The 27,325-nt window shown below is 44.9% G+C and overlaps 1 protein-coding gene across 6 annotated transcripts in view; it reads left to right on the top strand.

Annotated features, from left to right (window-relative positions):
• The window catches only part of PDZD2 (PDZ domain containing 2), a 152,702-nt gene that overhangs the window by 107,467 nt on the left and 17,910 nt on the right, over positions 1-27,325 (top strand). For 5 of the 6 annotated variants that reach the window (XM_065655864.1, XM_065655866.1, XM_065655869.1 and 2 more), the window contains 13 exons: positions 42-161; positions 3,450-3,564; positions 5,303-5,376; positions 5,522-5,747; positions 6,765-6,882; positions 9,179-9,311; positions 12,154-12,235; positions 13,350-13,453; positions 14,218-14,386; positions 15,668-16,458; positions 17,622-17,766; positions 20,331-23,940; positions 24,854-24,971. In XM_065655864.1, the coding sequence (XP_065511936.1) occupies positions 42-161; positions 3,450-3,564; positions 5,303-5,376; positions 5,522-5,747; positions 6,765-6,882; positions 9,179-9,311; positions 12,154-12,235; positions 13,350-13,453; positions 14,218-14,386; positions 15,668-16,458; positions 17,622-17,766; positions 20,331-23,940; positions 24,854-24,971 (5,805 nt within the window). The remainder of the gene's footprint in view (positions 1-41; positions 162-3,449; positions 3,565-5,302; positions 5,377-5,521; positions 5,748-6,764; positions 6,883-9,178; positions 9,312-12,153; positions 12,236-13,349; positions 13,454-14,217; positions 14,387-15,667; positions 16,459-17,621; positions 17,767-20,330; positions 23,941-24,853; positions 24,972-27,325) is intronic. The other variant, XM_065655865.1, reaches the window with a different exon arrangement.

The following is a 27,325-nucleotide window of genomic DNA, read 5'->3' as shown; positions in this document are numbered from 1 at the left end:
AGCAACCAGAGCAACTTCCCTTCTTTGCTGATGTCTGTTAGGACTACCATATCGTGAAGAAATCTACCCGTTCCTTCAGCGCTGCCCAAGTGGAATCTCCATGGAGACTGACCCAGCCATCCATCATTTCCAACATCGTCCTGATGAAAGGGCAGGGCAAGGTGAGAATTTCTGCGTGTGGCTGCTTTCTCACATGTAGCAAGAGCTGGTGTTTAAGAGTTGTCTCACACACCCAGGACTTCCAGCAGCTCTCAAGTTAGCCAATAATAACAATAATGATAAACAAATCTCATTTTCGGAGGTAAATGCCAAAGTTACACTTGCAAAATATGGGGGAAGCGATGTTCGTGTCACACACTTGGTGCCCGGTGGCTTTCATTCTAATTTGATGCACCTGGTCATTACTGAGATATCAAATATCAATAATAGATCTATAAATATGTATGCTTATGCAAAGTTGGTGCAGTTACGGAAGAGTACCTGTTTGCCCGCATATTTATGGACAAGAATGTTTTATCTCTGTGGAATCTGGATACATTAAAAAAAATGACTGCAAGTTAAGCATTAAACCCAAAGAAAAATTCCTGGTTGATTGCTTATCCAAGAGCACTCAGTTCTCTGGGTCATGGAGTCCTCTTTTTTTCCCTCCAATGATGTGTTTGCATTTGCATGGTAGCAGCTGACTGAATGCTAAAGGAAAATAGACAAGCATTAACCTAGGTGTCTATTGTTTCCCCTAATCCAATGCACACTAGGATTGGAGCTGTCATTTAAATATGCTAAAAATATGCATGTCTTCTTCTGAAATACTCTTGAAATTCATCAGGTGGATATGTCTTGGACTAAAAAGACTCGTTTTGACTTTCAAACTCAAATAGAAAACAAATTCCTTGTTGTGCTTTAGGTTTAGCAAAGAGTTACAAGTAGTGACTTCTCTGGGTAGATCGACTCACGGTTGCTATAACTCACTTTGTTTTGGGAGCTTCAGGTCTTTCATGACATTTCCAAGCGAATATTTCATTTTTCACTTGCTTATTTTTTTGACCTCATTTTTCTCATAAGAATTAGCATATTTCTCCCCATGGGATAAGCTGCCCGCTCCTGCCTTTCTGCAGTTTGCTCCAAGGCATTACAAAGCAGTTGGGAGCATGCAGACTCTAGTAATCATAAACCACCTCAAACAGCTGCACTTTGAGGTGCCTTCCACCCACTTTTTGAGCGATTACCTCTGTTAGGAATTGCACTGCGTACAGTTTGTACCGTAGCATTTGCTTTATTATTTCTATGCAGACCTGGGACTTGAAAAGTATTTCCACAAGCCAAGTGTGTGCCCTTGGTTCTTCATCTGTAGGTAGATCTGCAAGGGGTGGTTTTCTGCTTTGGTGTGGCAGTGCTTCTCCAGGAAGGCGAGCTGATGTGGGAACCACAGTGCTTTGAAGCCGTATTTCTCCCAACCCACCCCACAGAGCTGTGAGAAGAGCTGCTGAGTCCATGCAGGCGAATGCCAGGAGCCTTCTGTTTTCCATAGCTTGCTTTGCAGTTGATAATGCAGAGGGATCTGGACAGGCTCATGCGAACCTCATGAGGTTCCACAAGGCCAAGTGCAAGGTCCTGCACCTGGGTTGGGGCAACCCCCAGTATCAATCCAGGCTGGGGGATGAAGGGATTGAGAGCAGCCCTGCAGAGAAGGACTTGGGGATAGCGGTGGATGAAAAATTGAACACGAGCTGGCAATGTGCATTCACAGCCCAGGAGGCCAATCGTGTCTTGGGCTGCATCAAAAGCAGGTGGAAGGAGGTGATTCTGCCCCTCTGCTCTGCTCTGGTGAGACCCCACCTGGAGTCCTGTGTCCAGCTCTGGAGCCCTCAGTACAGGAAAGACATGGACCTGTTGGAGAGGGGCCAGAGGAGCCACAGAAATGATCAGAGGGCTGGAACAGCTCTGCTGTGAGGACAGGCTGAGGGAGTTGGGGTTGTTCAGCCTGGAGAAGAGAAGGCTCCAGGGAGACCTTACTGTGGCCTTTCAGTACATAAAGGGGGCTTATAAGAAAGATGCGAACAGACGTTTTAGCAGGACCTGTTGTGATAGGACAAGGAGTAATAGTTTTAAACTGAGAGAGATTCAGGCTAGATTCAGGCTAGACTTGAGGAAGAAATTTTATACAATGAGGATGATAGAATACTGGCCCAGGTTTCCCAGAGAGGTGGTCAATGCCCCATCCCTGGAGACATTCAAGGCCAGGCTGGATGGGGCTCTGAGCAACCTGATCTAGTTGGAGATGTCCCTGCCCATTGCAGGGGGGTTGAACTAGATGAGGTTTGAAGGCTCCTTCCAACCCAAACTGTTCTATGATTCTGTGATTCTAGTTGCCCAGTAAACAGTTATTTTCTGTTGCACGTGGAGTCTAGGATGCTTTCTTTCTAGAGATCGGTAATGTCTTATCAAATTAGTAGAAGCTCATAAGAACTGTAGTCTGTTTCATATTCACAGAGTAAAACAAAAGAGCTGGCTGTCGTGTTGGCTTGTAAACACAGTGTTAGTGCCTGCCCTGGCAGCTTCTCTCAGCTGGAGAGCTCTGCCCGAGGCGCTGATAATAACCATGGCTTCTGGTCACTGAAGCACAACAGTTTTCCACTTCCCTTGTTCACCTGGTCGGTGACTTTCCTCTTTATTCTGTAAAATACATGTACAACGGTGACAAGAGGAGAAATATGGTGTGGAACGGATCAAGAAAGTGATTTGACTGGGAAATGGCTCAGCAGGAGGGGGAGAGGTTTGTTCTGCTGTGCTCATCCATCCCCTGATCAGCTTTGCGAGACAGTCTTGCGGCCAGCCAGGGCAGCGCAGGGGCAAGAGCTAACAGATGGAGCCCTGGGGAACGTATTGATCTAGATTTATTTAAATACAACGTGGTACATATCTCCAGAATGATTAAAAATATACATGTGCATGGCAGCCCCCGACGCCAGCCCCCTTCCAGCTACATTCCTGACATTACAGCACTGACCTTATGTCATCTTCTTAAGCTTTTCTTTTTCCTGAGGAAATGCAGGATCTGTGACAGCACAGAAAACTGCAGTTACTCCTGGATATAGATCTCAACGGTAGGAATCTAGTGTCAATTTAAAAGCAATGCGTTACAGTTTTTAAAATGGTGAAAAGGTAACATAAAGCCATTGACACAGTGTTTAAAACAGATGAATCTTGAAATAGCATTTTCGCCTTTCAGCTTAAGGTGCCTGCTGCTGTTTTTTGGACTGATGAGTGTGTTGATACTAGAGTGAAAGTAAATCAGGAAATACAAGCAGAGGGTACGGTGGCAGTGCAATTCAGCAGCAGCTGTTCGATTTGCATCTTTCCTATGTCTTGTATGTTATCGGCATTCTTTGTCACGCAGGTGATAATCAAGTAAGTTGTCAGCTGGGTGTCTTCTTCTCCCTTTTCTGTAGGGTCTTGGATTCAGCATCGTGGGAGGCCAGGATTCTGCTCGCGGACGCATGGGGATTTTCGTGAAGACTATATTCCCAAATGGAGCGGCAGCTGCTGATGGAAGGCTTAAAGAAGGTATGGTAGAGAGAATCCAACTGCATATAAAGGACCACAGTGAGGTATTATTTCAGACCAGCAAAAAAATTCAAGTACAGCTTTATTTAGGCGCCCGGCCATCAGCAAGATGTAGTGCAGGATGTGACACACCCTGTTTGTCCATCCTGGGGAAGACCATTCATAGCAGTTAATTTGATTATAGTTTATATTGAGAAGGGGAAACTACAGCATAAGGGAGGAGGTTTTTTTCCCTTTCTCTTCAGTGAACTTTCTTTGCCCAAACTGTTAGCTGCAATTCTTCATTTGGAAAGGGTCACTGATAGCAGTGAAATGTATCTATCCAGCTAACATCTGGCTTAAAGGTGCTGGTCCAAGAAGGCGTTATACAGAGGGACATGCTTGGGAGAGGCTGTTTTGGGCCCTTGTGCTCTCTGAGACTCTTGATACGATTCTGACATGAATCAACAAGTAAGAGTCATAACCAGAAAAAGAAAAGAGGAAGGATGGGATTGGCAGTAAGATCACACAGATGGTTAGAGAAGTAGATATATCCTGATTTTCTTACTGGTTTTCCAGTCTTGATCTCTGAGCTGGACATCTAGCCTGCTCTGTTTGTGTCTGCACCCTGGTCCCAGTGCTCCTATGCCAGCCAGCCAGCCAGACTCTTACTGCTGAAAGCGCAAAGTGGCCGCATGTTAAGATGGGTGGTTTACAGCTCTTCTGCAGGGGCTGGGTTACTTCTCATCCGCAGAAAGCTGCTCCTGTGTTACTTCTCTCAAGCTGCTCCTGTGTTACTTCTCTCCTTCTCATATCATCATTCTCCCCACCACATTTCATCACACTTGTTGTATTTGAGGCTGCTTTTGGTGCCAGCTCTCACACTTCCTGCCAGAGGGAAGCTCGCATCCCTGCAGCATGGGTTGTGCACTCACCATGGGAAGCCAGTAAGTAGCAGCCGTCCCAGAAGCCCAGCAAGCCTTTGCAGGCTATTCAGAGCTTGCATGGCCTTTTTTTTTGAAACTGGGGCAAGGAAAGGAGAGAAGGGGTAGACTTGTCTGATGCCATCACCCCGTTTGATTTTGCACACATGAAAGTAAGATTGAAGAAAGTGGGTCTGGATTGTACTTACCTGCCGTCCTTTAACAAAATGAAGATATATCAGTGCAGGTGGGTAAGGTAGATCAGCACAGATGGGCGTAAGTAGTAAGACAAAGAACCGGGAAGCAGGTAGAAATGTGACAAGATGTGTTCTTTGGGGTGAGAAGGGCATCGCAGCATGTGGACTACTCGCCTGTCCACAGGCATTTAGTAAGAGGACACATTTGCTTTCTGCAGCAAGGCCAGTTTTCTCTAAACAGGCTTTGGAGTGATGTGCTGTAGTGTTTGACTTGGATTCTTGTTTCTCCTGTTGATACACACAAAAGAAAGGGAGTTTTGTAGTCCTTTTGAGCTTCATGTTGTGAGCATCTATTTTCAGACTTAAGTTAAAATCCATAGTGTTTACATCCTATTGTTAGTAGGAGAATGCCAAGCTAAGCGTATCTGCTGAAGAATGGTCTTTACTCTGCTAATTCCTCACTATTAACTTGTAAAGGCATTAAGAGAAGTGAAGATAAACTGAGAACAGTAAAAGGCTTTTTACTGAGCAGTTAATTGGAATCCTTATAGTAGTGGGTCGGCTTATGTATAGGAAGGGGTTTTTGCATCTCTGTGGTCCGTATATTGCTGACTTCATTTTTTTGTATCTAATTACCAGGGGATGAAATCCTAGAAGTTAATGGAGAGTCTCTACAAGGGCTGACCCATCAGGAAGCCATTCAGAGGTTTAAGGTAACACAGATGTACTAGAGCAGAGATTGATGCCATTTAGCACCCTGGGCTTTATATTTTGCTGCCACAAATTACTCCACGCAGGTTTACTGGCAAATGTTAGTGTATCGTGTCACCTTACTGGGCTTCTCTGGTGTCTCTCCAGCAACTCAAGAAAGGAGTGGTGACCCTGACGGTGCGGACGCGGTTGCGCAGCCCCAGCCTCACGCCCAGCACGGCTCCCACGTTGCTGAGCCGCTCCAGCTCCCCTAGTTCCAGCGCCAGTGGTGGCACACCGGTCCCTGGCCCCGATGAGGCAGATGGTTCCTCCTCCAGCCGCAAAGGACCTGGCCCAAAGGACAGGATCGTCATGGATGTGACGCTCAATAAAGGTGAGAGTCCACTGAAATGGACTTGGAGACTCCAATGGCTTGGAGAATGAAACCCTGCTTCTTAAGGGAGTTTTTGGAAATAGGCTAGAAGCTCTGGTGTCCAGGCCACCTACCCATGTCCATCTGATCTTGAACCACAGAATGGAGGAGAAAAACATCCTCTAATGCAAAAAACAATGAAGAGTTCTCTCTTCCACATTTTGCTGCTCCAGAGTGAGGAGACTTCCAGGTAGCAGTCAGTGCCTGTGCTGGTGAAAGAGGGAGGTTGTGAGATACCAGGCAAAATGTGAGTCAGCCTCTGGGCTGACCAAATGGCCATGGCCTTCCTGTTAAGGGCGGCTCTGGAGAAGGCAAAGCCACGCAGCATGCTCAAAATTGCCTGGATGAGCTGGTGGAACTGCTGCCTCAGGGTTGCTCTCATCAGTAATTGTGCAAGACAAACTCAGAGCATGTGCTATAAAAATTTGGAGGAGGTAAGATGTCCAGCAATTCCTACTTTAGGAATGCTGTTACCTGAAGGAAAAGAGAGGTGAAAGGGGACAGAGGAGATGACTGAACCAGAGATAATGCCTCACCTTTCTTTGTGCTTCTTTGCTGAGAGATATTTAAGAAAAGAGAGCAGTACAGTTGGCGGCATCATCTGTGCTCACATTTTCTGCAATAATTTTCACTGACATCTTTGTTGGATTGCTGCCCCCACTCCTTTGTGCTGTGGAGCAGATCAGAACTTGTGTGACATTTGCAGGAGGTTCCCACGGCACGCAGAAAATTTGCTGGGAGTGGAGCTGGTTCCTCTCAATGATGGATCTCAGAAAACAGTCAGGATCAGATATTTTCAATCCTGATTTCCAGTGTTGGTCTTGGCTTCCTGACTGACTGCACCTTAGGCCAGTCCTGAAACAATACATGAGCCTTGGTCTGAAATGGGATGTGGGAACACCAGCACTTGTGTGTCCTGTGTGATTACAATCTGTGGGGAGTAACAGTACTTTTCTTTGTACCTTTTGTTTTGCACAGAGCCAGGGGTTGGGCTCGGCATTGGCGCCTGTTGTCTCACGCTGGAAAACAGTTCTCCGGGGATCTACATTCACAGCCTGGCCCCAGGATCAGTGGCTAAAATGGATGGCAGGTTAAGGTTAGTTAAAGCAGAAACATGCTGGAGTGGTTTCATAATAAAATTGATCGAGACTTTGTTTTCACTAATTGGTTGGTGTAACAGGAAGGGGATTTATACCTACGAGTTCACCACAAAGAAAATATTTAAATAAAGACATTCCAAAGAGGTATCAAATACCGAGGAACCATTATTCTGTGTGCTGGAAGCAGCATAATCATTAGGGGTTTTTTTTAATTCTCTATACAGAAAACTGAGCCTAATAGCACCCTTTGAGAAAGGGGAGCAGCAAGAAGTGCAGCCTCACGTCTTTTTATAAGAGCTGCAGCCAGAGACCCCAGATTGGGAGGGAATTTGCAGAGCTCTGCTAAAAGCTCAGTCACCTGAAACTCTCTTAAAAAGAGCTGGAGGAGATGTTCTTGCAGCTGACTGTGCCCATGGGTGCAGCAGCACTTTTCTGCCCTTAGTATCTGTCTGGCAGGATCGCTGCTGGCCGACCTGCCCGTCTCATTTACTCTGTCATGGAGTTTGGATGTCGTTAAGGAACCACAAGAGACAAGCAATCATTCCGAGGGTTCCCCTGTGCTTTACATTGGATTAAGTGACAGGAAGTTATTTGCTGGTCCTCTCCTGGAGGCCTCATTTTTAAAAACCATCTTCTGCCTGTGTCCCTGCATAAATGCTGGTGGGTGCTCCAAGCATCACTCAGGAGGGGAAACTGCGCTGAAGACCTGTTGGGACTGCGTGACCCACATCAATCGTGTGGGCACTGGTACAGAGAGGCTGAGCAAATGCCTTGCTTTGACATTGATAGAGAGTGCCTTCTGTTTCCTTGCTCACCAGGAAAACTGTGATAGAGCAGTTTGATTTTTTGGAATAAGGAAAGAAAATAATTTTATGGTGGCATCCCTACCAAAACCCTTTGAAGTTCCTACTATATAGGAATGTCTATAGGAGACAGTATTTAATGCTAACTTGATTTTTTGTAAGCCTCTTCGGAAAAGATTGCAGTGTTGGTTGCGTCTGTATGTAACAGCTGTATTTTTTATTAGGCTTAGGTGATTGATTATATCCAGGCGTGCTTCCCAGATTTCTAGCTTGCTTCTTTGAGACTTTGCTTCTGTTGTCCCGTCAGCAGTTTATGGCTCCATAAGCCAGAACTTGCAGGATGGTTTTGATTTTTGGAAAACTTTGTTAATCAAATACTGGCTTTGCAATACCAGAATGGGGTTGAGTCCAGCTCCTCCATATCTGAGCTCCCCTTCTCAATCATGCACCTATCGAAGTGACTCCATTTGTTTTGTTTCTAATAGTTGTGTAAATCTAAAAGATGGGCAGAGCAGAAGCATGATTACACAACCGATAGGTCACCCGTTGCTTTCTTGCGCCTGTACCAGAAGTACAGGTTACTGAGGGCTGCCATGTGTAATTGCCATTTTGCCTTTGGCGTGTGGACTCACAGTGGAAACTCATTTCCATTGTCACAAGTAGCCAAACATAAATCAGCAGTAGTAGATTGTTTGAGAGTGTCTGCTTAAAGCAAATGCTTTAGTAATTATGGAGATTGCTTTAATGGTATCCCTAGTTGATGATCTTTTCTTTTGAATAGTTCCAGATGTCCCAGCACAATAAGCAAGAGTTAAGAAACTGGGAAAACAAAACTAAATAATCTCTGCTTTCCTCTCAGAAGAGTTGTTTTTCCGTTGTGTGGGGTTTTTTTGTTTTGGTTTGGTTTGGGTTTGTTTTGTGGGTTTGGTTTTGGGGGATTTGTTTTGTTTTGTTTTTGCTTTGTTTGGGTTTTTTGTTGTTCTTTGTTTTTTCCTTTTAAATGGTTCTGATGTTAATTTGAAGAAAATACAGGCTTATCAGGCTCGTTTTTTTTTCCTGGAGTCATTTCATAAACTCATATCTAAATCATTAATTTCTTATCAGTGTTTGTGTTAAGAAATTCAATGTGATGGGAAGGAACAACTCCTCTGAATCTAATTTTTCCTCTTCTGTGCTCAACTAATATCTGAATGCAAAACTGGAATTGAAGTTTGCTTTCAACGTGGTCCAAATGCAGCTAGTTTTCTCTGTTGATTTAATAGGGTTTGTAGCATGGATGGTATGTGCAAAAGAGATCGCTGGACCTCCCTCCCAAAGTCAACAGGACTTAAAGCATTCACATCATTGGGAGCAAGTGCAAGACTGGCTTCTTCACAAGTCAGATCTTTTCCAGATACTTACATCCTTGAAAAATCTCAGCCATCAGTTGAAAGCACAAATGTTTTTGTAAAAGGCAGATGTTACTGACTGGCTCTATGTCTCTTTGCAGTCGCGGTGACCAGATCCTGGAGGCAGATTCAGTGAGCCTGCGTCACGCAGCGTTAAGTGAAGCCTATGCCATCCTGAGCGAATGCGGTCCAGGTCCTGTTAGCCTCATCATTAGTCGGCATCCTAACCCAAAGGTGAGGAGAAAATGTGTTAGTGTATCTGGGTCATTTTCATTTGGCACTGCAATTGGAGTCTTGCTGTTGGGAAGGCAGCAAATGAAGAACGTTGGATTTTTCTCTCTGTGGCCTGTGTTGTGCAAGAAGTCAGGGTTGTAATGATGCCTTCCAGTTTTGTAAGGTGTAGCAATGCTGGGCTGTCCCTGCTGCTTTGTACTTAGTCAGCCACTGATTTTTTCTGGAACTATTTGAGTGAAGTGTTTCCACCTTTCGTGGTACTTGCACCAAGTGACAACACAAATGTGACACTCGTCCTCTTCTTGAAGTTATTTTGCAGTTAGTTTGTCTTGGAGTAGAATATAATTTAGAGCCAGGAATATACGTATCAACAGATTGAACTAATCAACTGTAATAAAGTAGTAGGAATACTGTTTAAAAGAAACCCTAAAATCTGTCCAAAGATCAAAGTTTTCCTTCAGGAATTAAAGCGTGAGAATCTGGAATGTACTGCCACTGTGAAATCTGTGCAAGGGCAATTTGGAAATAAAGCTGTGTTTACAAAGTGAGTATTTCCAAGCAATTTTAAAAAATTGATGATAGAAGATAAAAGCCTTTTAACCAAGCTATAGGGAATAATAACTTCTTTTATTTCAGTATTTCAAAGAATTTCATGAGTGTACAAAACCTTCCTGTTTAAACAGGAATAAAGCTGTAAAAATATTAGTGTGAGTGGGAGCAGAGAGCTCTGACTTTTGAACTCATAGCAACAAATGGGGGCCTTAATAAATGCGTAGCTAGGAGAACTCAGGTTTCTTATTTTATAATTAATTGCGTATTTTCTGCTAAATCAAATACACAAACAATAGACAAAGAGAAGTCTACTGCCTCATTGCTGTGAGGCCTTGTGCTGCTAAAAGAAAGAGGCTACGGTTCTGTTAGTTAAAGGTAAGCATGGAAGGGGTAAGAATTGGGCTTATAGCCTAAGATAACAGTATTTCTAGGGATTCTGTATGCTGTGCTGAACCGGCACGATGGTTCAATTTGATTTCATTATTAAGGCATATAGACTTTTTGGAGAGTCGGTAAGTAGCATGAAATGAAAACTCCATGGAGTGAAGCCTGTCCTCTCTCCTCCATCCTTCATCTGGCTGTGGTGGTGGCTTGGAAGCCGCTGAGTGACCTAACCAAGTATCTGCTGAGAAGATGAACTGAGTTAAGCTAATTGCTTGCTATTACTCAGTAACAGAGGGAAACTATTAAGTGGCTCCTATTACAGTTTTCCATAAGTGATATTTAAAATGACAACAAACCCTTTGCCAAGAAATGCTAAGGAAAGCTAAAAGTTGAGCTGGAGAGACCCTAAAGCATTTTTCCCCCCAGGCAGTATTGAATCCACAATCTCTCATAGTTGGATCTTTGAAGGAGTGTCCATATGGGGACCCGTATTTATCATTATGTCACCGTTACCCTTTTTCTGACAGTGCTGGGAGATCTACAGGAGTGTGTGGGGTATTTTATTTTATTAGGTCTTAATAATACGCCAGGCTTCAGACTGTAGTTAGGAATGAGCTTGTCCCTCTACATTTTGCTCTGCATGAGTGGTACAGGATGCTAAAAATCAACACTGGCAGAGCTTGCAGAAGTGTGGATTTTTGGTTGGATTCAAACAAATACTGTAGTCTGCCCAGCACCTAGTTTTACTCCTGGGACATCTTGTACCCAAGTTTGTGTAAAGGTCCTGGAACATACTCTCAGGAGCTTGGTCCGTGTCCTGGAGGAAGCCTCTGTGCCCCAGGAGCCTGGAGACCTTTGGTTTGCTGTAAGGTCATGCCACAGGCTGAAAACAGAGATGTATTTCTACAAAGGCTCATGTTGTTTTAAACAGTTTTATACTTAATGTCTTGTTTTATGGCACAAAAGCTCCACAGTACATTTGGTTGCTGAATATGTTCACTTCAGTGTTTTCATGTACTTCCAAGAGAAATACCACAAAATTTTCTTTCTTCTTGTTATTCTGAGTGAATGTGGCATTTAAACTATGTTTAAACTGCTGAGTTTGCTTAGGAATCTTTCAAATCTGCATGGTTCAGAAAGATACAGGTTTCTAGTCTCTATTTGTGCTGAATTTTAATTAATGAAAAGCAATATGTATAGAAATTATTTTTGACAGAACTAACTGCTTTTGATTTTTAAACATATACTCCTGCAGATTAGTTGTTCCTGTTATAAAATCATATGGTGTTTTCCAGTAATAAGAATTAAGTGCATGGCAGTAATTCAGGACAAAACTAGCAAATATTGTAAGCCAGTATTTATTCTTGAACCAGAGAAACATTAATTACCCATTACCCATTTAGGTTTTCTTTTTAAAGGCAAGAAGAGAAATGAGGATTAAAAAGACAGCTAACATCTTGGGAAGTCTAGTATTCACCCAGTAGGTTAAGCATGGAATATCTTCTGTTGCTGATGTATGCTTGTACAAAGCGGTCTTTGTCTGTTTAAGGTGATATTTTCTCAATAAATCAATGTACAGCACTTAATTGAGTTAAAATTGTGCTGTAATGGCTTCATTTCATTTCCTTACTTCTGGTGCTGTTTTATTTGTTTGCACAATGTGGCAGTTCGATGTGGTCTTCATGAAGTCAGCAGGCTTCTGCCTCCTGGCCTCTGCAAGAGAGTAGCAGGGAGAGGATCTGAATCAGGGGACTGGACTTAGGAGCTCCCAACTAGGTCGCCTTTACTGCATCTTTAAAAACAATAGCATATCTGAAATGAATCATGTATTTGTAGTGATAAGCGGTCAGACTTCTATCTTCATTACATCTACCCTGTTTGAGCTCTATCTTCCACCTCACTTCAGGTTTCTGAGCAGGAGATGGATGAAGCGATCGCACGTACTACCCACCGAGACAGTAAGGACGCCAGCTCCTCTCATGTCACAGGTAGCAGCGTGTTTTCTCCTAGCGTGTTCTTTTCGAGATGCAGGAGGGCTTAAGGACATGCTCTTGGGCTCCCAACATCAATATTTTGAGGGCACTCAAAATAGCAGAACCGTTTGGGGCATGTAGTCACTCTGTCCACTGCAGAAAGTTTAGCAAAAACACCCAGTTCACATGGATCAACTCTGTAGCTCATGTTAGAAGCACAGAATCGTAGAATGTCCTGACTTGGAAGGGACCCACAAGGATCATTGAATCCAACTCCCATCCTTGCATATGACAACTCCACAGTTGACACCATGTGTCTGAGGGTGTTGTCCAGTCTCTTCTTGAACACTGTCAGGCTTGGGGCTGTGACACCTCCCTGGGGATCCTGTTCATTGCTTGATTCGCTAGGCTGCCATGATCTGAAAGTAGGATTGCCAAGAGGTGGTTGCTCATCCTCTCTTCAGGATGAATGAGAAGGACAATGTCCCGGTAGGGAAAGGACAGGAGGAATCAACTCCGTCTGTGTACACTTTTCCACGTAGGTGGCCAAAAAAAAAGAAGTATTGATGCGTCCATCTGAAAAAGTCCAGATAATGCATTTTAATCTTTGGGGTCATGCCAAAATCTGTGATCTGGCATTTGTCTGATGTTTTTCATCTCCAGACTTAGCACTTCCTCAAATCGTACGGGTCGAAGCAAACTCTTAGCAATGGCAGAGTGACTAATAAGGTGATTTTTAGACATAAATGTTAGATTTGTAATTATCCCCTTTGTATCTATGTCAGCTGGTTTTTTTTGAAGTAGACCTTGCCAGTGGCTGCTCAATTGTCTTTTGAGGTTGCACCTACTCACCAGCATACTCCAACAGGGCGGGGAGACCATGTCCTGCTCATCTCTTGTTCATAGCTCTGTCCTGGACCTGGCTGGCGTAAAGTGTCTCTGTCATAGTGTTTCCTCTGATCTGAGAGTGAGCTTGTTAGATGTTAATTAAATCTCACTTTACGAAAGTAAGTGAGATAATAAGTGGGATTAAATGCAGCCTCCAGCTCAAGAAGGTGAATGAGGAGCTTGTTTGAATATATGGACCACAACTTTAATTTTTGGCATCTAACTAAGCTGTGTTTAACAGGGGCTGTACAAAAAACCCCGTCTCCTAATGCGAAGGCCAAGCAAGGAGAGACCTCATCTCCCCTCAGCTGGACTATGAAACGCTTTCTGGAGCCAGCAAGCCGGGTAAAAGGATTTAGATGCAATAAATACAGCGTGCACTTCAAATTCAGCCTTTACTGAAGCTCTTAGTTGATCAAGGAGATCCAAACCACACCTTGATGCTCCTTCCCTGTCACATGGGCTCCATAAAAGAGTTGGTTCCTTACGCCACACATTTAAATCGTGAACAGCAGCAAGCTCTTGTTCATCTATGTGGCTGTAGCCCTTGGGAGCCATGTGCAGAGCATGGCAGAGAAAGCCGTGGGCCCCCACCTCCTGCCAGCTCAAAGGCACCCTTGCTCTGTGGGACACAGAGGTGAAATTAGCAGGAGGGACCTGAGCCTGAGTGCAAAAGGCTGAGCGCTTGGTCTCTATATAGCCATTGTAGTGGAAAGTCTCTAGTTTTCTTGGGAAAGCCAAAGCAGCCATACAAACTGTGTCCAGAGTTACTAACCCTTCCCTCTCTCAGTGCAGAGGGTGTATAAAGGGAACTACGTAAGTGAATAGTTTCATCCCTTGTTTCTATGTTGAACCACATCTGCAAAGCAGCGGGATTTGGAATCCTTTTTTATTCATTATACTGGCTAAAAATGTATTGATGTGCAGCATTTTCAGCCATGCAGATTTGACAGTTTGGCTCTCAATATGCTGAAAAGTCCTCTGTTTTAATAATTAGCTTTAAACTTCCATTATTGACACGGCAATATGAGTGGAATTCATGGTGCTTGCATGCAGACAGGGGCTTTAAGCATCGACGATGGCCAGTCACCAGGCTCACTTCTTTTCAGCAGGGATCTGTCAGCTCCGAGGCAGAGCTCTCCCAGTACTTCTCTCAAGACAGCATGACCCAGCTCCCCTTCTCTGATGCTGTAACCAGCTCGAGCGACGAAGAGCAGCTTCGTCAGAAGAACAGAAACAGTTTGTTGGATGATGGCTCTCTTCTTCCTGGCAACCTGAGTAAGCGGCGGAAATGTGTCTGGTCATTTGGCTAATGGGGGGAGAATGAGCACTGGTTTGTTTTACAGGAGAGTTTACCATACTGCCTGGTAAGAAATGCGTGGTTGCGTGCTGCAAGCCAGTGCTGATCAGACAAAATTCTGGAAAATGGCTTTACAAGATTGCTCATAAATGCCTGTTTCCATGGTGTTTTGTCCAAATTGCTGCTCTGATTAGGTGGAAATGACTTTATTTGATTGGTTTGGCTAAAACTAGATTGACAGCACTGCAAGTTTTTTTTTTTCAAATGACAGATGATCATCTGATTGATTACATTTAAATGAAAGTGTTCATAGCAACCTTAAATAGACAGTTTCAAAATGTCACATATAGCAGTGTAAAAACAATCAAATGGTAAATTTGACATAGATATTTTGCATGTATATCTTTCTCCACAGAGTAATTGACTGAAAGAATCTTACATTGCCTTACTGACGTGCGGCTGATCTCAAATTCAAAGGATATTACATTGTTTCTCCCTTCCCTGTGCTTCTCAAGTAATGTCTTTGTCTACAGCTTATTTTTCTCTGGAAAGTCATTATTTAATGCTGAAAAGCATTTTTACATTAAAAACAAACAAAAAAAAACCCTCAACAAACAAACAAAACAAAAACCAAACAATTCCCCCCCCAAAAAAAAAAACAAAACAAAAAAAACTCCCAAAAAACAAACTGAACCAACCAACCCAAAAAAACCAACAAAAAACCCCCACAACAGCAAACCAAAAAACTTTCTACAAAATAAGATGCAATTCTTTTTAAGAAGGATATGGGAAGGGTTCTCAGTTTTGTTACTCTTTAACTTGAAACTGATTGTTGTATGCTTGTGTCTCTGTTCAGGAAAGCATTTCTCAGTCACTGTGAATTGATGCAGGCAGTCCTGAGCATAGATGTATGCAAGATGTGAAATAAATTCTGTTGTTTCAAGTAAAATGCACATGTGAATTTGCATCTCTTTCTTCTTTGGGTTATAGTCATAATTTAGAAATAAGCTGAGAATAGAACCAGATGTGCCATGAACAGATTTCAGGAATTACCCATAAGTTGTGGCACTATCTGCCATCCCTCTTCCTGTTTACTGTAATTAGGGGAAGGACATGAAAAACCTGCTTTTTGGTTTGTGAGGAGAGCTTAAGCTTCCTCTGCAAACAGAGCCATATGTCCTCTACTGCAGTCAGATGCATGGTATTAAAAATCACCCATAAATGAAATTAAATGTATCTTTTTTTTTTTCTCCCCGTAGCTACTAGAGAAGCAGGAATGGCAAAAGCAAATGGTCTGGCTTCTCCAACCAGTGGGAGATCATCTAGCCCTCACAACAAGCACGTGGAGTCTGTCCGACCCGGCATCCTCAGCGACAGCCCCAAATCTGCCCGTAGCCCCTTTCATCGACAGAGAAGGGTTGTTTTCTATGATGGTGACGTTAGTGATGACGATGAAAGTTCCCACTCGCAAAGAAGCCAGAGGACCAAGAGCCAGGAGGATGCTGGCATTGTCGTTTCAACCTCATCTGTTGAAATCGATGATGAGAGCCAGGACAGCGAGTCACCTAGATATAGTGGCATGGAGACATCTTCCCCTGTCTTCACTAACTCTGTGGAGTCTGCAGACAGCACGCTGGGGCAAAGTGACTCTCCTTTCTTCCCCATCATAGCATTCGATTACTCAAGTGTGCCTGAAGTTCGTCTTGGCAGCCTGAGTCTGAGGGAGCTCCGCGAAGCACAACTCGAATCTAAGAGGTCGCCAAAACTTGAGCACAGAGCAGTCACGCGAGTGAAAAGCATGATGAGCACTGAGTGTCGAAGCCTTCAGAGACAGAGGACAGAGGAGCATGGCTCTTACAACAGGCCTGTTGCAAGGACACTCCCTCACAGCAAGAAGTGTGAAGCACTCGACGAGGCCGGGCAGAGCCAGGGTGAAATAGTCACTCTGGTTCGCAATGAGCATGAGTCATTCGGCCTGGATTTGGAAATCCAGGCCATGCCCTTAAAGGTTGTTGTCACGGGTCTGCGGCCAGGTGGACCAGCAGAAACGGTAATATTCTCATTTGAGTTGCTTTATTGTGACTTGCTATCACTTTGCAAGGATTAGTAATAGTATTAAGCAAGTGATCTGTTGAGAGTAAGTGCAAAGGAGCTGTTTGTCCCTGCTTGGCAAATCGTCTCATCCCATATTGTTCTGAAGCTACTGTTAAATGAAGTGTTTCTGATTCAGAAGTGCACCCTTGGCTTATTCAAAACTAAGAAAGTCAAGAAGCAGATTCACTGAGATGGACCGATACCCATTCACAGTCACCGTTTTGAGGGAATACTGTTCTTTTGTTTCCTTTCTTTTTAGCAGAGGCAAAGACAAAATAAGTAAATCTTGGTGGTAAAAATATTTATTCTTTTATGTGCCCGTATTCCTGTGTTATACAACTCTAGTACCAAGAGGCCTTAGATGTTGGCCATGCTTGCCAAGCACCATGGTGGTACCAGTAATGCATTGCTCTTCTGCACTTACTGATGTGGATGCTAGCTTTATGCTGGATGTGGAATTGCTGACCTAGATGCAAAGGTGAAGAAGGAGGAGGGAGGATACTCTGGTGTACAAAGCTGGATGTTGCGTTTTTAATCTAGTTAGCAGCAGCTAGGGTAAAAGGGGATATGTTGTATCCGTTTGAATTGGGCTGCGAGAGCTGGGGATTTTGGTTCTGTTCCTCCCTTCTTCTCTGACCTATTGTGCAGTGTTTAGAAACATACTTATGCTTTTACCTTAAAAGCTCAGTCTCTGCCCAATTTAGTTATTTAGGAGAATCCCATTGGTCCAATGGGAGGTTTTGACCAGGAATATAATTCCTACATGAAATGCAAAAATGATAGAGAGTGTTCCAGTCCTGAAGAAGCTAGGGCTGATTCATCCCAGTTCATTTAAATGAAGAGGGCTATGTCCTCCATCCTGATACTGATCTCTCGGAGAACCGAGCAGCTCTTTTGACCTTCCTGTTTTAGACTGATCATTAATTTCTCTCCTGGCAAAAGCACAGTCTGCTCTTTATTTACATTTTGACAGACTGACAGCAGTGGTACCTGTGACCTGCGGTTATGTGAAACAGGGAATGTCGCTTATAAGCCATTAGTTGCTTCCCTGCAATCTTTGCCCTGTGACAGCGTTTCTGAGGTGTATTTATAATTTCCTTGGATCTGTCATTGCATCAGGGATCAATGGGCAAGATGGCTGTAGGAGATGAGATTACTACCATCAACAGTATCCCAGTCAGTAAGATGACGTATGAGGAAATCTGCTTGCTTATGCAGTGTCTTCCCACATCTGTAACCCTGGAGATCCAGAAAGCATCATCAGGTGAGAGAGTAGTTTCACTTTCATACCATTTATTACAAGTACTAGTGAAAAAAATTCCACTGGACCAGCTGTGTCTGATCTTCTGCTGCCCCAGCTTCCCTCATGGATTCAGAGAAGAAACAGAGGGTACATTGCATCTGCATTGGTGAGCCAGGCAAAGCGCTTCATCACCAAACCAGGTTTCAGGGTCCTCCTGAGCACTGTGATGAGGGGAGCAAACCTATTCCTGTGTGGAGCATTCAGAGCTCCTGCTCGCAGCATGTCCCGCCTGACAGTGTTTGCTGAGGTCCGAGTCATTTCATGCAGATCTGGAGTGAACTCAGCAGCAACCCTGTCCTGACAACTCAGTTTACTGCTGTGCCTGTTCAGTAAACATATTGATCCTTTATAATCACATCTGTCTCTCTTAAATCTGAATTTTAAGTAATGTTTTTATGAATGGGCAATAAGATAAGCAAAGCTTGCTTTCTCTTCTTTCTTTTCTCTTTCTCGCTCTCTTTCTCGCTCTCTTTCTCGCTCTCTTTCTCGCTCTCTTTCTCGCTCTCTTTCTCGCTCTCTTTCTCGCTCTCTTTCTCGCTCTCTTTCTCGCTCTCTCTCTCTCTCTTTCTCTCTCTCTTTCTCTCTCTCTTTCTCTCTCTCTTTCTCTCTCTCTTTCTCTCTCTCTTTCTCTCTCTCTTTCTCTCTCTCTTTCTCTCTTTCTCTCTCTCTCTTTCTCTCTCTCTTTCTCTCTTTCTCTCTCTCTCTCTCTTTCTCTCTCTTTCTCTCTCTTTCTCTCCTTCCCTCCTGCCCTCCTGCCCTCCTGCCCTCTTTCTCCCTTTCTCCCTTTCTCTCTCTTTTGCTCACTTTCTCGCTTTCTCTCTCGCTTTCTCTCTCGCTTTCTCTCTCGCTTTCTCTCTCGCTTTCTCTCTCGCTTTCTCTCTCGCTTTCTCTCTCGCTTTCTCTCTCGCTTTCTCTCTCGCTTTCTCTCTCGATTTCTCTGTCTCTGCCTCTCTCTCTCTCTCTGCCCCTCTCTCTCTCTGCCTCTCTCTCTCTGCTTCTCTCTCTTTGTCTCTCTCTCTCTTTGTCTCTCTCTCTCTTTGTCTCTCTCTCTCTTTGTCTCTCTCTTTCTTGTTTAAATGGAAATATTTGATGCCTCCTTAGTTTCTCGTCAGGGCTGATTTATGTTGCTACAGCAATATACTTATCTCCAATGACTGTACAAATCATGTGGTGTGGAAATGAATGTTTGCAAAAGAAAACCATACTTTTCAAATTCAGGAATAACATAATATTTTGCTTTGTTTTAGCTTATGATCTTCTTCATGTACCTATTAATACCTGGGAGCCTAAAGTGCTTCCAGATGCTTCAGTTCCAGTTGTTCTTTAAGGAATTCCTGGCTTGACAGAGTCCTGTTCTTGTTTCCTCAGATTGCTGTGGCTTTTGCAAACTAATAGCATTGATGTAGGGGCATATTAGCACTCCTTTATCAGGCAACTCTTCTGCTTTACCCTTCCCCTCGCCCTACCCCACTGGCAGAGAAGAGGGTCTCTTCAGTGTGTGAACCAGCACGCTGATGCAGGACAGTACTTCAAATTCCAACCTGCCTACTTGAAACTGCTCTGTCATCTCCCCCTTTGTTGACTCCAGGGGGAACCTGCTCTCATTAACATGGGTACCTAAATTAAATGTTATGGATAATCCCGCAGAGTTGTGCATGGATTAGGGAGATGTGCTGGCACGTTGGAGTGAGCAGGAAAGCATGCTGACTCTGTGAATACACCCTTCCTTCTCCATGTACTTTCTGGGCCTCATCTGGTAGTAACTCGCCTCTAGAAAGCATCTGGAGTGGGGATGCCTGTCCCAAAAGTAGTGTAGAAAGGTGTGAGCAGATGCCTAGGGCAAATTGCTGGAAATTTAAGAACTGGAGAAGTGGGTGAGCTGGAATGTGTTGGAGTGCAGCAGTGACAAGGAGCTCAGCATGTTGCCCAAGAGTGGATTAAACGTGTATTGGAAGCAAGGAAAGGTCTGTGCCAGAAATCCTGTAAAGCCCATATGCTTAATGCATGTAGAACACCACCCATGCATGTCACATTAAACACCTGCAGAAGTGCCGAGATGATCAGAGTCAAGTTGTTTATGCACAGCTTGTCACTGTGTTGTTATCTGTTCACCTTTGTTTGTTATGCCAGAGCTTTGTGTACTCTCTGCAATCTATTGGAGATATCTTCGATCAGACAAATGATGAGAAGCGCTACCACTCAGCCTGACTTACTGCTTCCTGACAGTTTGGTAGCTGGCTGCTTGACTGCTGAAATTTCAAAGATGAGAATTAAGCAGGTCATGACTACTCACCTTGGCTGAGTGGATTGCTCCCTCCTGTGTGCCACTCAAGTACACAGGGTTGTGATTAATTTGAGTTGTTGCAAACATCATTACAGAAGAGGAGGAGTGCAGAGCAAAAGGAAAACATGTAGTCTGAATGCATGGGTGTCTATTTTTGGTAATAAAACCTGGTGTATTGTGTATCACTTCCCATATCTGACAGGATTTTGCTTCTTTTTTGTTTATTTTTCTCCTGATGCAGCTGTCAGCAGATATACAAACCTCATCCTGTCTCCAGGGATAGACAGTCAAAATCAGGCTGATGTCAACAGCATCCTCACAACTGAGGAAGAACTGAGTGCTGGGAAGCAAGAAGGGGCAGGTTTGCAAGGTGCCAGTGGCGGATGCACGGTGGAGAGAACAACACTGCCACCTGATGCCACCAGCAAAGGTGTGCAGAAAGATACTGTGAAAAGCGGCCACGCCGAGGACTGCGCTACCATCCCCATCACTGACATTGATGACTTGCTCAGGCAAATGGGCGCTCCCGAGAGCAGGGCCTCGCGCACCCCGTCGCGAGCAGAAAGCCCCCTCCGAGATGGGTACACCACGATGTGCTGCTGTGGAACTGATGAAGGCTGTCCTGGTTCTGAGCCACGGCCAGCCAAGGAGGAGCTGCTGGAAAAAACTAGGAATTGTGAAGCTAATGCACAGGGAGTTTTGGGGCTGTCTGTTTTGGACTCCATTAACACAGGCAAACTTTTTACTGTGAATAAAAACTCTTTAAATAACTATTCTAGGAATTTTAGCAGTTTAAATGAGGATGAGCTTCCTGCAGCAAGCTCTCTGCAAGGTAAGAGAAGTGACCCGTTTCCAAAATCTATGTACGGAGCTGCAGAGGATTCTCACTCAGATGCAGAGTCTGTCACGGAAAACTTTGATAGCGGTAATGAGGTGTTGCTTGGGCCGTGCACTCCTGCTAATGCCCCCACAGTCTGTACTGTAATGGAGTCAGATGAGGAGCAAATTGAGATTTGTTGCATGAACGATGAGCCACAAAAGCCTGCAGAGGAACAGCATCTCACATCTGCAACAAGCTCATTCTCTCTGTCCCTGCTGCACCCTTATGGCAGCAAAGTTTTGCAAACCAAGGGCTGTGCAATGTGTGGGTCACTGGAGACAAGCATCAACAAACTTGGCTTGGAGGATGACGGTGGTCCCACTCCATGTCCCTCACAGTGTTTGGATGTGTCCTCTGCAGCGTTGTGTACTCCTTCCTCAGTTTTCCTGCCAGAAAAAGACATCCTAAAGACTTCAGTCAGTATCACTGAAGTTTACTCTTCCTGTAACAATGGTGCCTTAAGTACAGAAGATCAGATGGATGCAGGGAACAGTGATGAACATATGAAATGCTGTGAATCCATTGAAGAAGGAGGGTCTCTGCACTGCAAAAAGATAAGCTTTTGCTCTGCTGGAAATGTCAATGGCTTGGAGAATGACTTGCCTGAGAAAGAAGGATGTCATGATGAGCAGAGATCCAAATCTGAAAGTGAAACGGCAGTTGATGACTGTAGTCATGCTGTTAGTTATTGCTTAGTGAAGAAAGAAACCAACAGTTTGTCCAACTTGTCTAAAACAGGCAGCAATCATGTGAATGCATCATCACCAAGAGCAATATCACTCAGGTCTCCCTTTCCCGCTAGATCTAAAGATCCAAAGGCTAACACAACTCACGACTTGCCAGGGAAAAATGAGAAAATTAACTCTGTGACTTCAGGAAGGACTTCAAATGGAAAAGTCCAAAGCTTGGGCACAAATCACTGCAAAGGAGCTGCAGTACCGCACAGCCCATCCTTACAGAAAAAAACCTGTCAGGAGTCTAAGGGGATTGCACAAAAAAGTATAATGGACACCCTTTTAAATAACCAGAAGACCAAAGCAGGACCAAAACTGAAAGGGTTCACTATCAAAAGCAAAGCAAAGGCAAATTCAGATTCTTCTGGCATTAATCCTACCAAAGTCAGTGGGGCTGATCAGAAAAGGATTTCTGTTTCCCCACAGCTGTCCCCGAAACTCCTTGGGAAGAAAACACCATTGTCCAATAATTCACCTACAAGCCCAGATCCTGGCAAGAGCATTTCAGCAGCCTCAAGGACTCTGAAGTCAGAGCTAGAAATTAAACCACCACTAGTCGTTTCTGGAGATTCACTTCTGCCTCTCCTAAATGGCACTGGCAGCCCAACAGTGAGCGGTGAAATGAAGTGTGGCTGTGAGGAGCTAACAGACCTGCAGCAGGCATGGGGAAAGCCAAAAGAAAAGCAATTTTCTGTGCAGCCTGTGGTGTGTCAGGGTAAGGGTGCTAAGCTGGATGATTTCAGAGCCAGGGATGGTCAGTTCAAAGTCACTTTATCTCCTCAGGGGATACAAAAAGTTGAATATGTGAAAGGGAGGACTGAGAACCCTGGAATAGGCCTGAACACGATCAAGAGCATCTACAGTGCAGACGACCTTAAGCAATTACATCTGCAAAATGTAGGACCATCTGCTGGAGGCTCTTCTTCATTGAAGTCCCGCTCAGTTCAGCAGGAACAGGTGGAAGGGCAGGAGATCCAGCGCACTTTCATTGAGGTGAAGCTTTCCTCTTCATCATCCTCTTCTTCCTCCTCCTCTGCCTCTTCCTCACCAGCATCGTTTTTGCAGCTGCCATTGCTGGAGAAAACAGAAGAGGTGAATGCAGAAGTGCCTCGTCTCACTGAGGAGATGAGGACCATGCAGTATTTCTCAAAAGGGGACACTGCCAGAGACAGAAATCTCTGTGGCTTATCGAAACCAGTGACAAGAACTTACTCAATGCCAGCCCAGTTATCTGGTCACTTGATTGAGGAATGCCGTGTTGCAGAGGGTCACCCTGTGCGAGGACCCCAGGATGACGCTGCAGAGGAGAAATACTCCCAGGCAGCAACAGGGATGTTAAAGATGGTCCATCTCAACCTGCCGAATGGCCAGAGAGGGAAGGAGCAGGCAAACGCCTCCAAAAGCACCCAGAGGGTCCATGACACGTCCCCCTCAGCGGGTGACATTGGCTACCCTGTCACCGATAGGCTGAGGATTTTCAAGAGGAATTACTACTACTACGAGCTGAACTGGCCACATGAACCTACCTCATCCTTCTCCGTCAAACAGAGGATCAAATCCTTTGAAAACCTGGCAAATTTTGACCGGCCCATCGTGAAGACAATTGATACTCACTCGGCCATGAGGTCTCCCCTCTCCAGGAGATCATGCGGTGCAATGACCGCCGCAGCCAGCCCTGCTGAGACATCGCGGGCCTTGCGGCGCAGCTTGAGCTCCTATGGCGGCAGTCTGAGCCCGGCCAGCGCCACGGCCAAGGCTCCCACCAGCGCAGAGCCCACACGAGCGGTGGAGGGCAGCAAGGGGGAAGGAAAGCCCCAGAGGAGCGAGGAGGGCAGTGCTGGGGCAGATGCAGCCGCCTTTCCCCCCTCCGCCTCACAGACACGCCGCAGCCGGGGCCTGGGGCGGCCACCGCTGTCCCGCTCCCGGCTGCGGGAGCTAAGGGCGCTCAGCATGCCCGACCTGGACAAGTTGTGCGCAGAGGGCTTCTCAGGGCCGCCGCCGCCTGCCTGCTTCAAGACGGAGCTGGAAATCACACCCCGCAGAGCCCTTGGCTCACCTGCCCAGAGCGATGCAGCCCCGTCCGCCCGCGGCAGCCCCGCTGAGGTGGGTGCGAGAGGGACGCAGGACAGCAGCCCTCGGGACAGCGGCTCGGGGACTCCAGGCTCCACCTCGGATGACGACATGTCCCATGGCGGCTCTCCAGATGGGGAGCACTCAGAAAAGAGCTGGTCCATCAGGTTGGTGTCGGCTTTGCGATCGCGGTTTTGTTTTGATCTGATAAGCCTCCCCTGAGGTGAAACTTCATCAGTGCCCCATGTCCACCCCACAGCACCTTTCAGCTTTGCCCCAGCCGCCGTTCCCCTCATGATTCAGGGTGCCGTCCTTCATGCTCTTTTACTGCGTGATGGCACCCACATTTCAGTACAGGATCATAGAATCGTAGAACAGTTTGGGTTGGGGAGGGACCTTCGAAGGTCATCTAGTCCGGCCCCCTGCAATGAGCAGGGACATCTTCAACTAGATCAGATTGCTCAGAGCCCCATCCAGCCTGGTCTTGAATGCCTCCCAGGATGGGGCATCCACCACCTCTCTGGACAACCTGGGCCAATGTGTCACCACCCTCATTGTAAAAAATTTCTTCCTTATGTCCAGCCTGAATCTCCGTTCCATTAGTTTAAACCTGCTACCCCTTGTCCTATCAATGAAATGCTTTATCCTGGCAAGGCCAGGCTCCGTTTCTGTGTCCTTTCTTTCTGGTTTTGGTCAGTTTTTGGCCACGTTGTGGTGCAGCAGCTGCTGCGGAGAGAAGGCTGCACAGCGCTGGCTGCCAGCACAGCCTGCGGTGATAAACGAGCTTGTTGTCCTGCCAGAAGCGGTCCTCAGATGTAGCTGTCTCTGTGTTTTTGTTAGTGTCTGTTGCTAAAACCATTGGGACGGAGGAGGGGAACAGAATAGGGACTGATTTTCAAAGTTATTCTTCAATTGTTGTATCTTCGCCTTCCCATTCTACACCATTTTTGACCTGCTTTTGAGATTTCTGCTTTTAAATGAGCTAGCATCATTTACCCTAATGCAGACTACATTGTGTACCTGAAATGTACATGGTCTAGGAATTTAAAGCTGCCTTTTACGTTTTTCTACTCATTTTAGCTTTGATCAGCTGCTCATCTCAAGCCTGGACCAGCAAAAACTGCAATCTGTTTTATCAGCAGTCATACCAAAACGTGATGTTGCTGCTCTGCTCCAAGAAGTCAAAACACAAGTAAAGGTAAAATCCAGAAGATAAAAGTAGGTTATTGGTGATATTTTTAAGGGTTTTCATACTGGAAGATAAAATCTCTTCCAAACAATTTCGAGCTCCTCCAGTACTCCTGTGGTATGTTACAGTTGATGGTGGTTTTAATAATACTGGTTTTTGAATGCCTGCTATAAACCCCTAATACATTTAAATGGCTTTTGTGTGACAAAGGGTATTGTTTGTCCAGCGCAAAAGCAGTTTTGAGCCACAATAAATAGACACAGTTTAAGTGTAGAAGTACGCCTCCATTTGAGTCATTATTATAACTGAGAAACTCCTAGATTTACCAATAACTGCACATCAGAATTTTAGCTTTCCACCAGCCATCTGGGTCAGGCTCAGTTTCCCCACCGTGCAGGAGCAGCTCGGCTCCTCTCTGTGCCTGGAAGTACCCATGTTTTGCTAGAAGCTGTAATCGTGGAAATGAAATTCATTTTGTTTAGTGCTGAACTGATGGCTTGCAACAGCAGAAAGCAGCTGCTGAGGGTTTGTAAGAGACTCCTGTGCCCTTTTTGCTCTCTCTGTGGAAAGTGGTTAGTGCATTAGGGTAACCTGCTTCATTGTGCAGGTGTTCAAAGGAGGCCTCCAAAGTGAAATGATTGCCAGAGCACTACTTCCCTGTGTGCAGTGTTTGTGTTTTTGGGATACCTCCATATCCTTTTAAAATCAGAACAGGAGTTGATAAAATAATGGCAGCACTGGAGGGGAAACTGACATCTGGTCTGCATCACTGCTGGCTGAGTTGCATTTAGAGCGTTCCTGAGTCTTACTCACAAAGGTTGTTATTTCAGACATTAAACATGGGGGGAACAGGACCTCCCCAAAAACCCCAGCTTTATCTCATTCCAGGGACAGCGTAGCTAAGCCTTGCAAGTCCCAAGGGGCTGGTGAGCCAAGAGGCTTTGGTAGGTTTACTGATCAAATTAGGATTGGATTGTACTTCTGACCAAAGGTAATTAAGTGTTCATTGAAGTATTTTGCATGGGGTCTTGGAGAGATTGTTTATTTACACCACCTTTCGAAGTCTGAGAACTCAAATATTTATAAAGCTGAATGCTTCCTGGAATGCCCTCCTTGTCTGCATAGTTTCTTAACCATATTTAAGCCCAGTATGGCATGTACGCTGGAAAATTTTACACTAGTCAAACACTGGATTTAAATGTACAATAGGACAGTTCCTCATAGTTGTGCAATTTCTGAAAAATGAAATGAACTGCCTGATTCAGGCTGGGACCTTCCCCGGATAGAGTTTGTCATCATCTTTTGCTCTGAACAGTGCTGAGTTCACTGGTAACATTTAGTAAGTTCTCCTAATATTAAAAATAGATATACAGGCATTTTATTGTTTAAATTTGTATGACTGATGATCTTTGGCTAACAGGCTAAACAGAGGTGATCACTGGAGGCCTTGTGTGTCCACTCTGTGGCCGAGTAAAGCAATAAGCATCCACAGCCCGGTCTCTGTGCCCCATAGTACAGGTGCTGGCTGAGGACAGCAGTGAGATGTGGGGAGGAAGGAAATGCACGACCTTGGTAATGGGAAGCCAGGGTTCAGACTGTGTTGCTGACTGGCCCAGGACATGTGGTCCTCGCACAACCCTCTTGCATCTGGGCCTCTGATATTCTTATTTTTTTCCACCCCCAGTGTAAGCAGATGAAGTCGTGGTGGCAAGGGTTGGAATGAAGCTGACCTGTTAAACACAAAGAGTTGCTATAGTACTTAACGGTCAAAGATAGGTATATGTTTCCATTACGCTCACTGCACCTGAAAGAGGCTAGCCTAGATAGTTAACGTATTTTATTACTTCTGGCCTAACATAAAACTGTTCACACCTGAGTACAGGTGAGAAGGGTCTTCACATCTACAGAAGAGTGTGGACTGAGATGTTGAGCCCTGACTGCTCTTTCCTCCTTGAACGCTGATGGATCAGTGACATGCAGCAGGGTGGCACTGGTTTCTGACACGGGCTTTGGGAATTGCAGGGATGATTCTAATGCAGAAAATCTTCCAGGGTCCCTGTTTGGCAAAAATGCAGAAAGTGAGGGCAAGAATTTGATTGTTGTTTCATCAAAAAATGACATTTGTGGTTTCCTGTGTCTTTTGAAATGAAATTAAAAGGCAAATGCTGAGTTAAAATGTTGAGTTTAATGAACTCAATGTGTCATTTAATGCTAAATAGATTAGGAGGTTGATTTCTAATGATGTGCCATTAATTTCAGTGTTGACAGTTTCTGGAAATGACTAATGTTGGATGGGATCCCGGGGAAAAGCTGAGAGACCTGCTTTCTACTCCCCACTTCTGCTGCTCTGCCCCGCAGTCAGT

The sequence above is a fragment of the Caloenas nicobarica genome, chromosome Z (genome assembly GCF_036013445.1).
Source record: "Caloenas nicobarica isolate bCalNic1 chromosome Z, bCalNic1.hap1, whole genome shotgun sequence".
NCBI lineage: Eukaryota > Metazoa > Chordata > Aves > Columbiformes > Columbidae > Caloenas > Caloenas nicobarica.
This window is presented reverse-complemented; position numbering and strand designations above follow the sequence as displayed.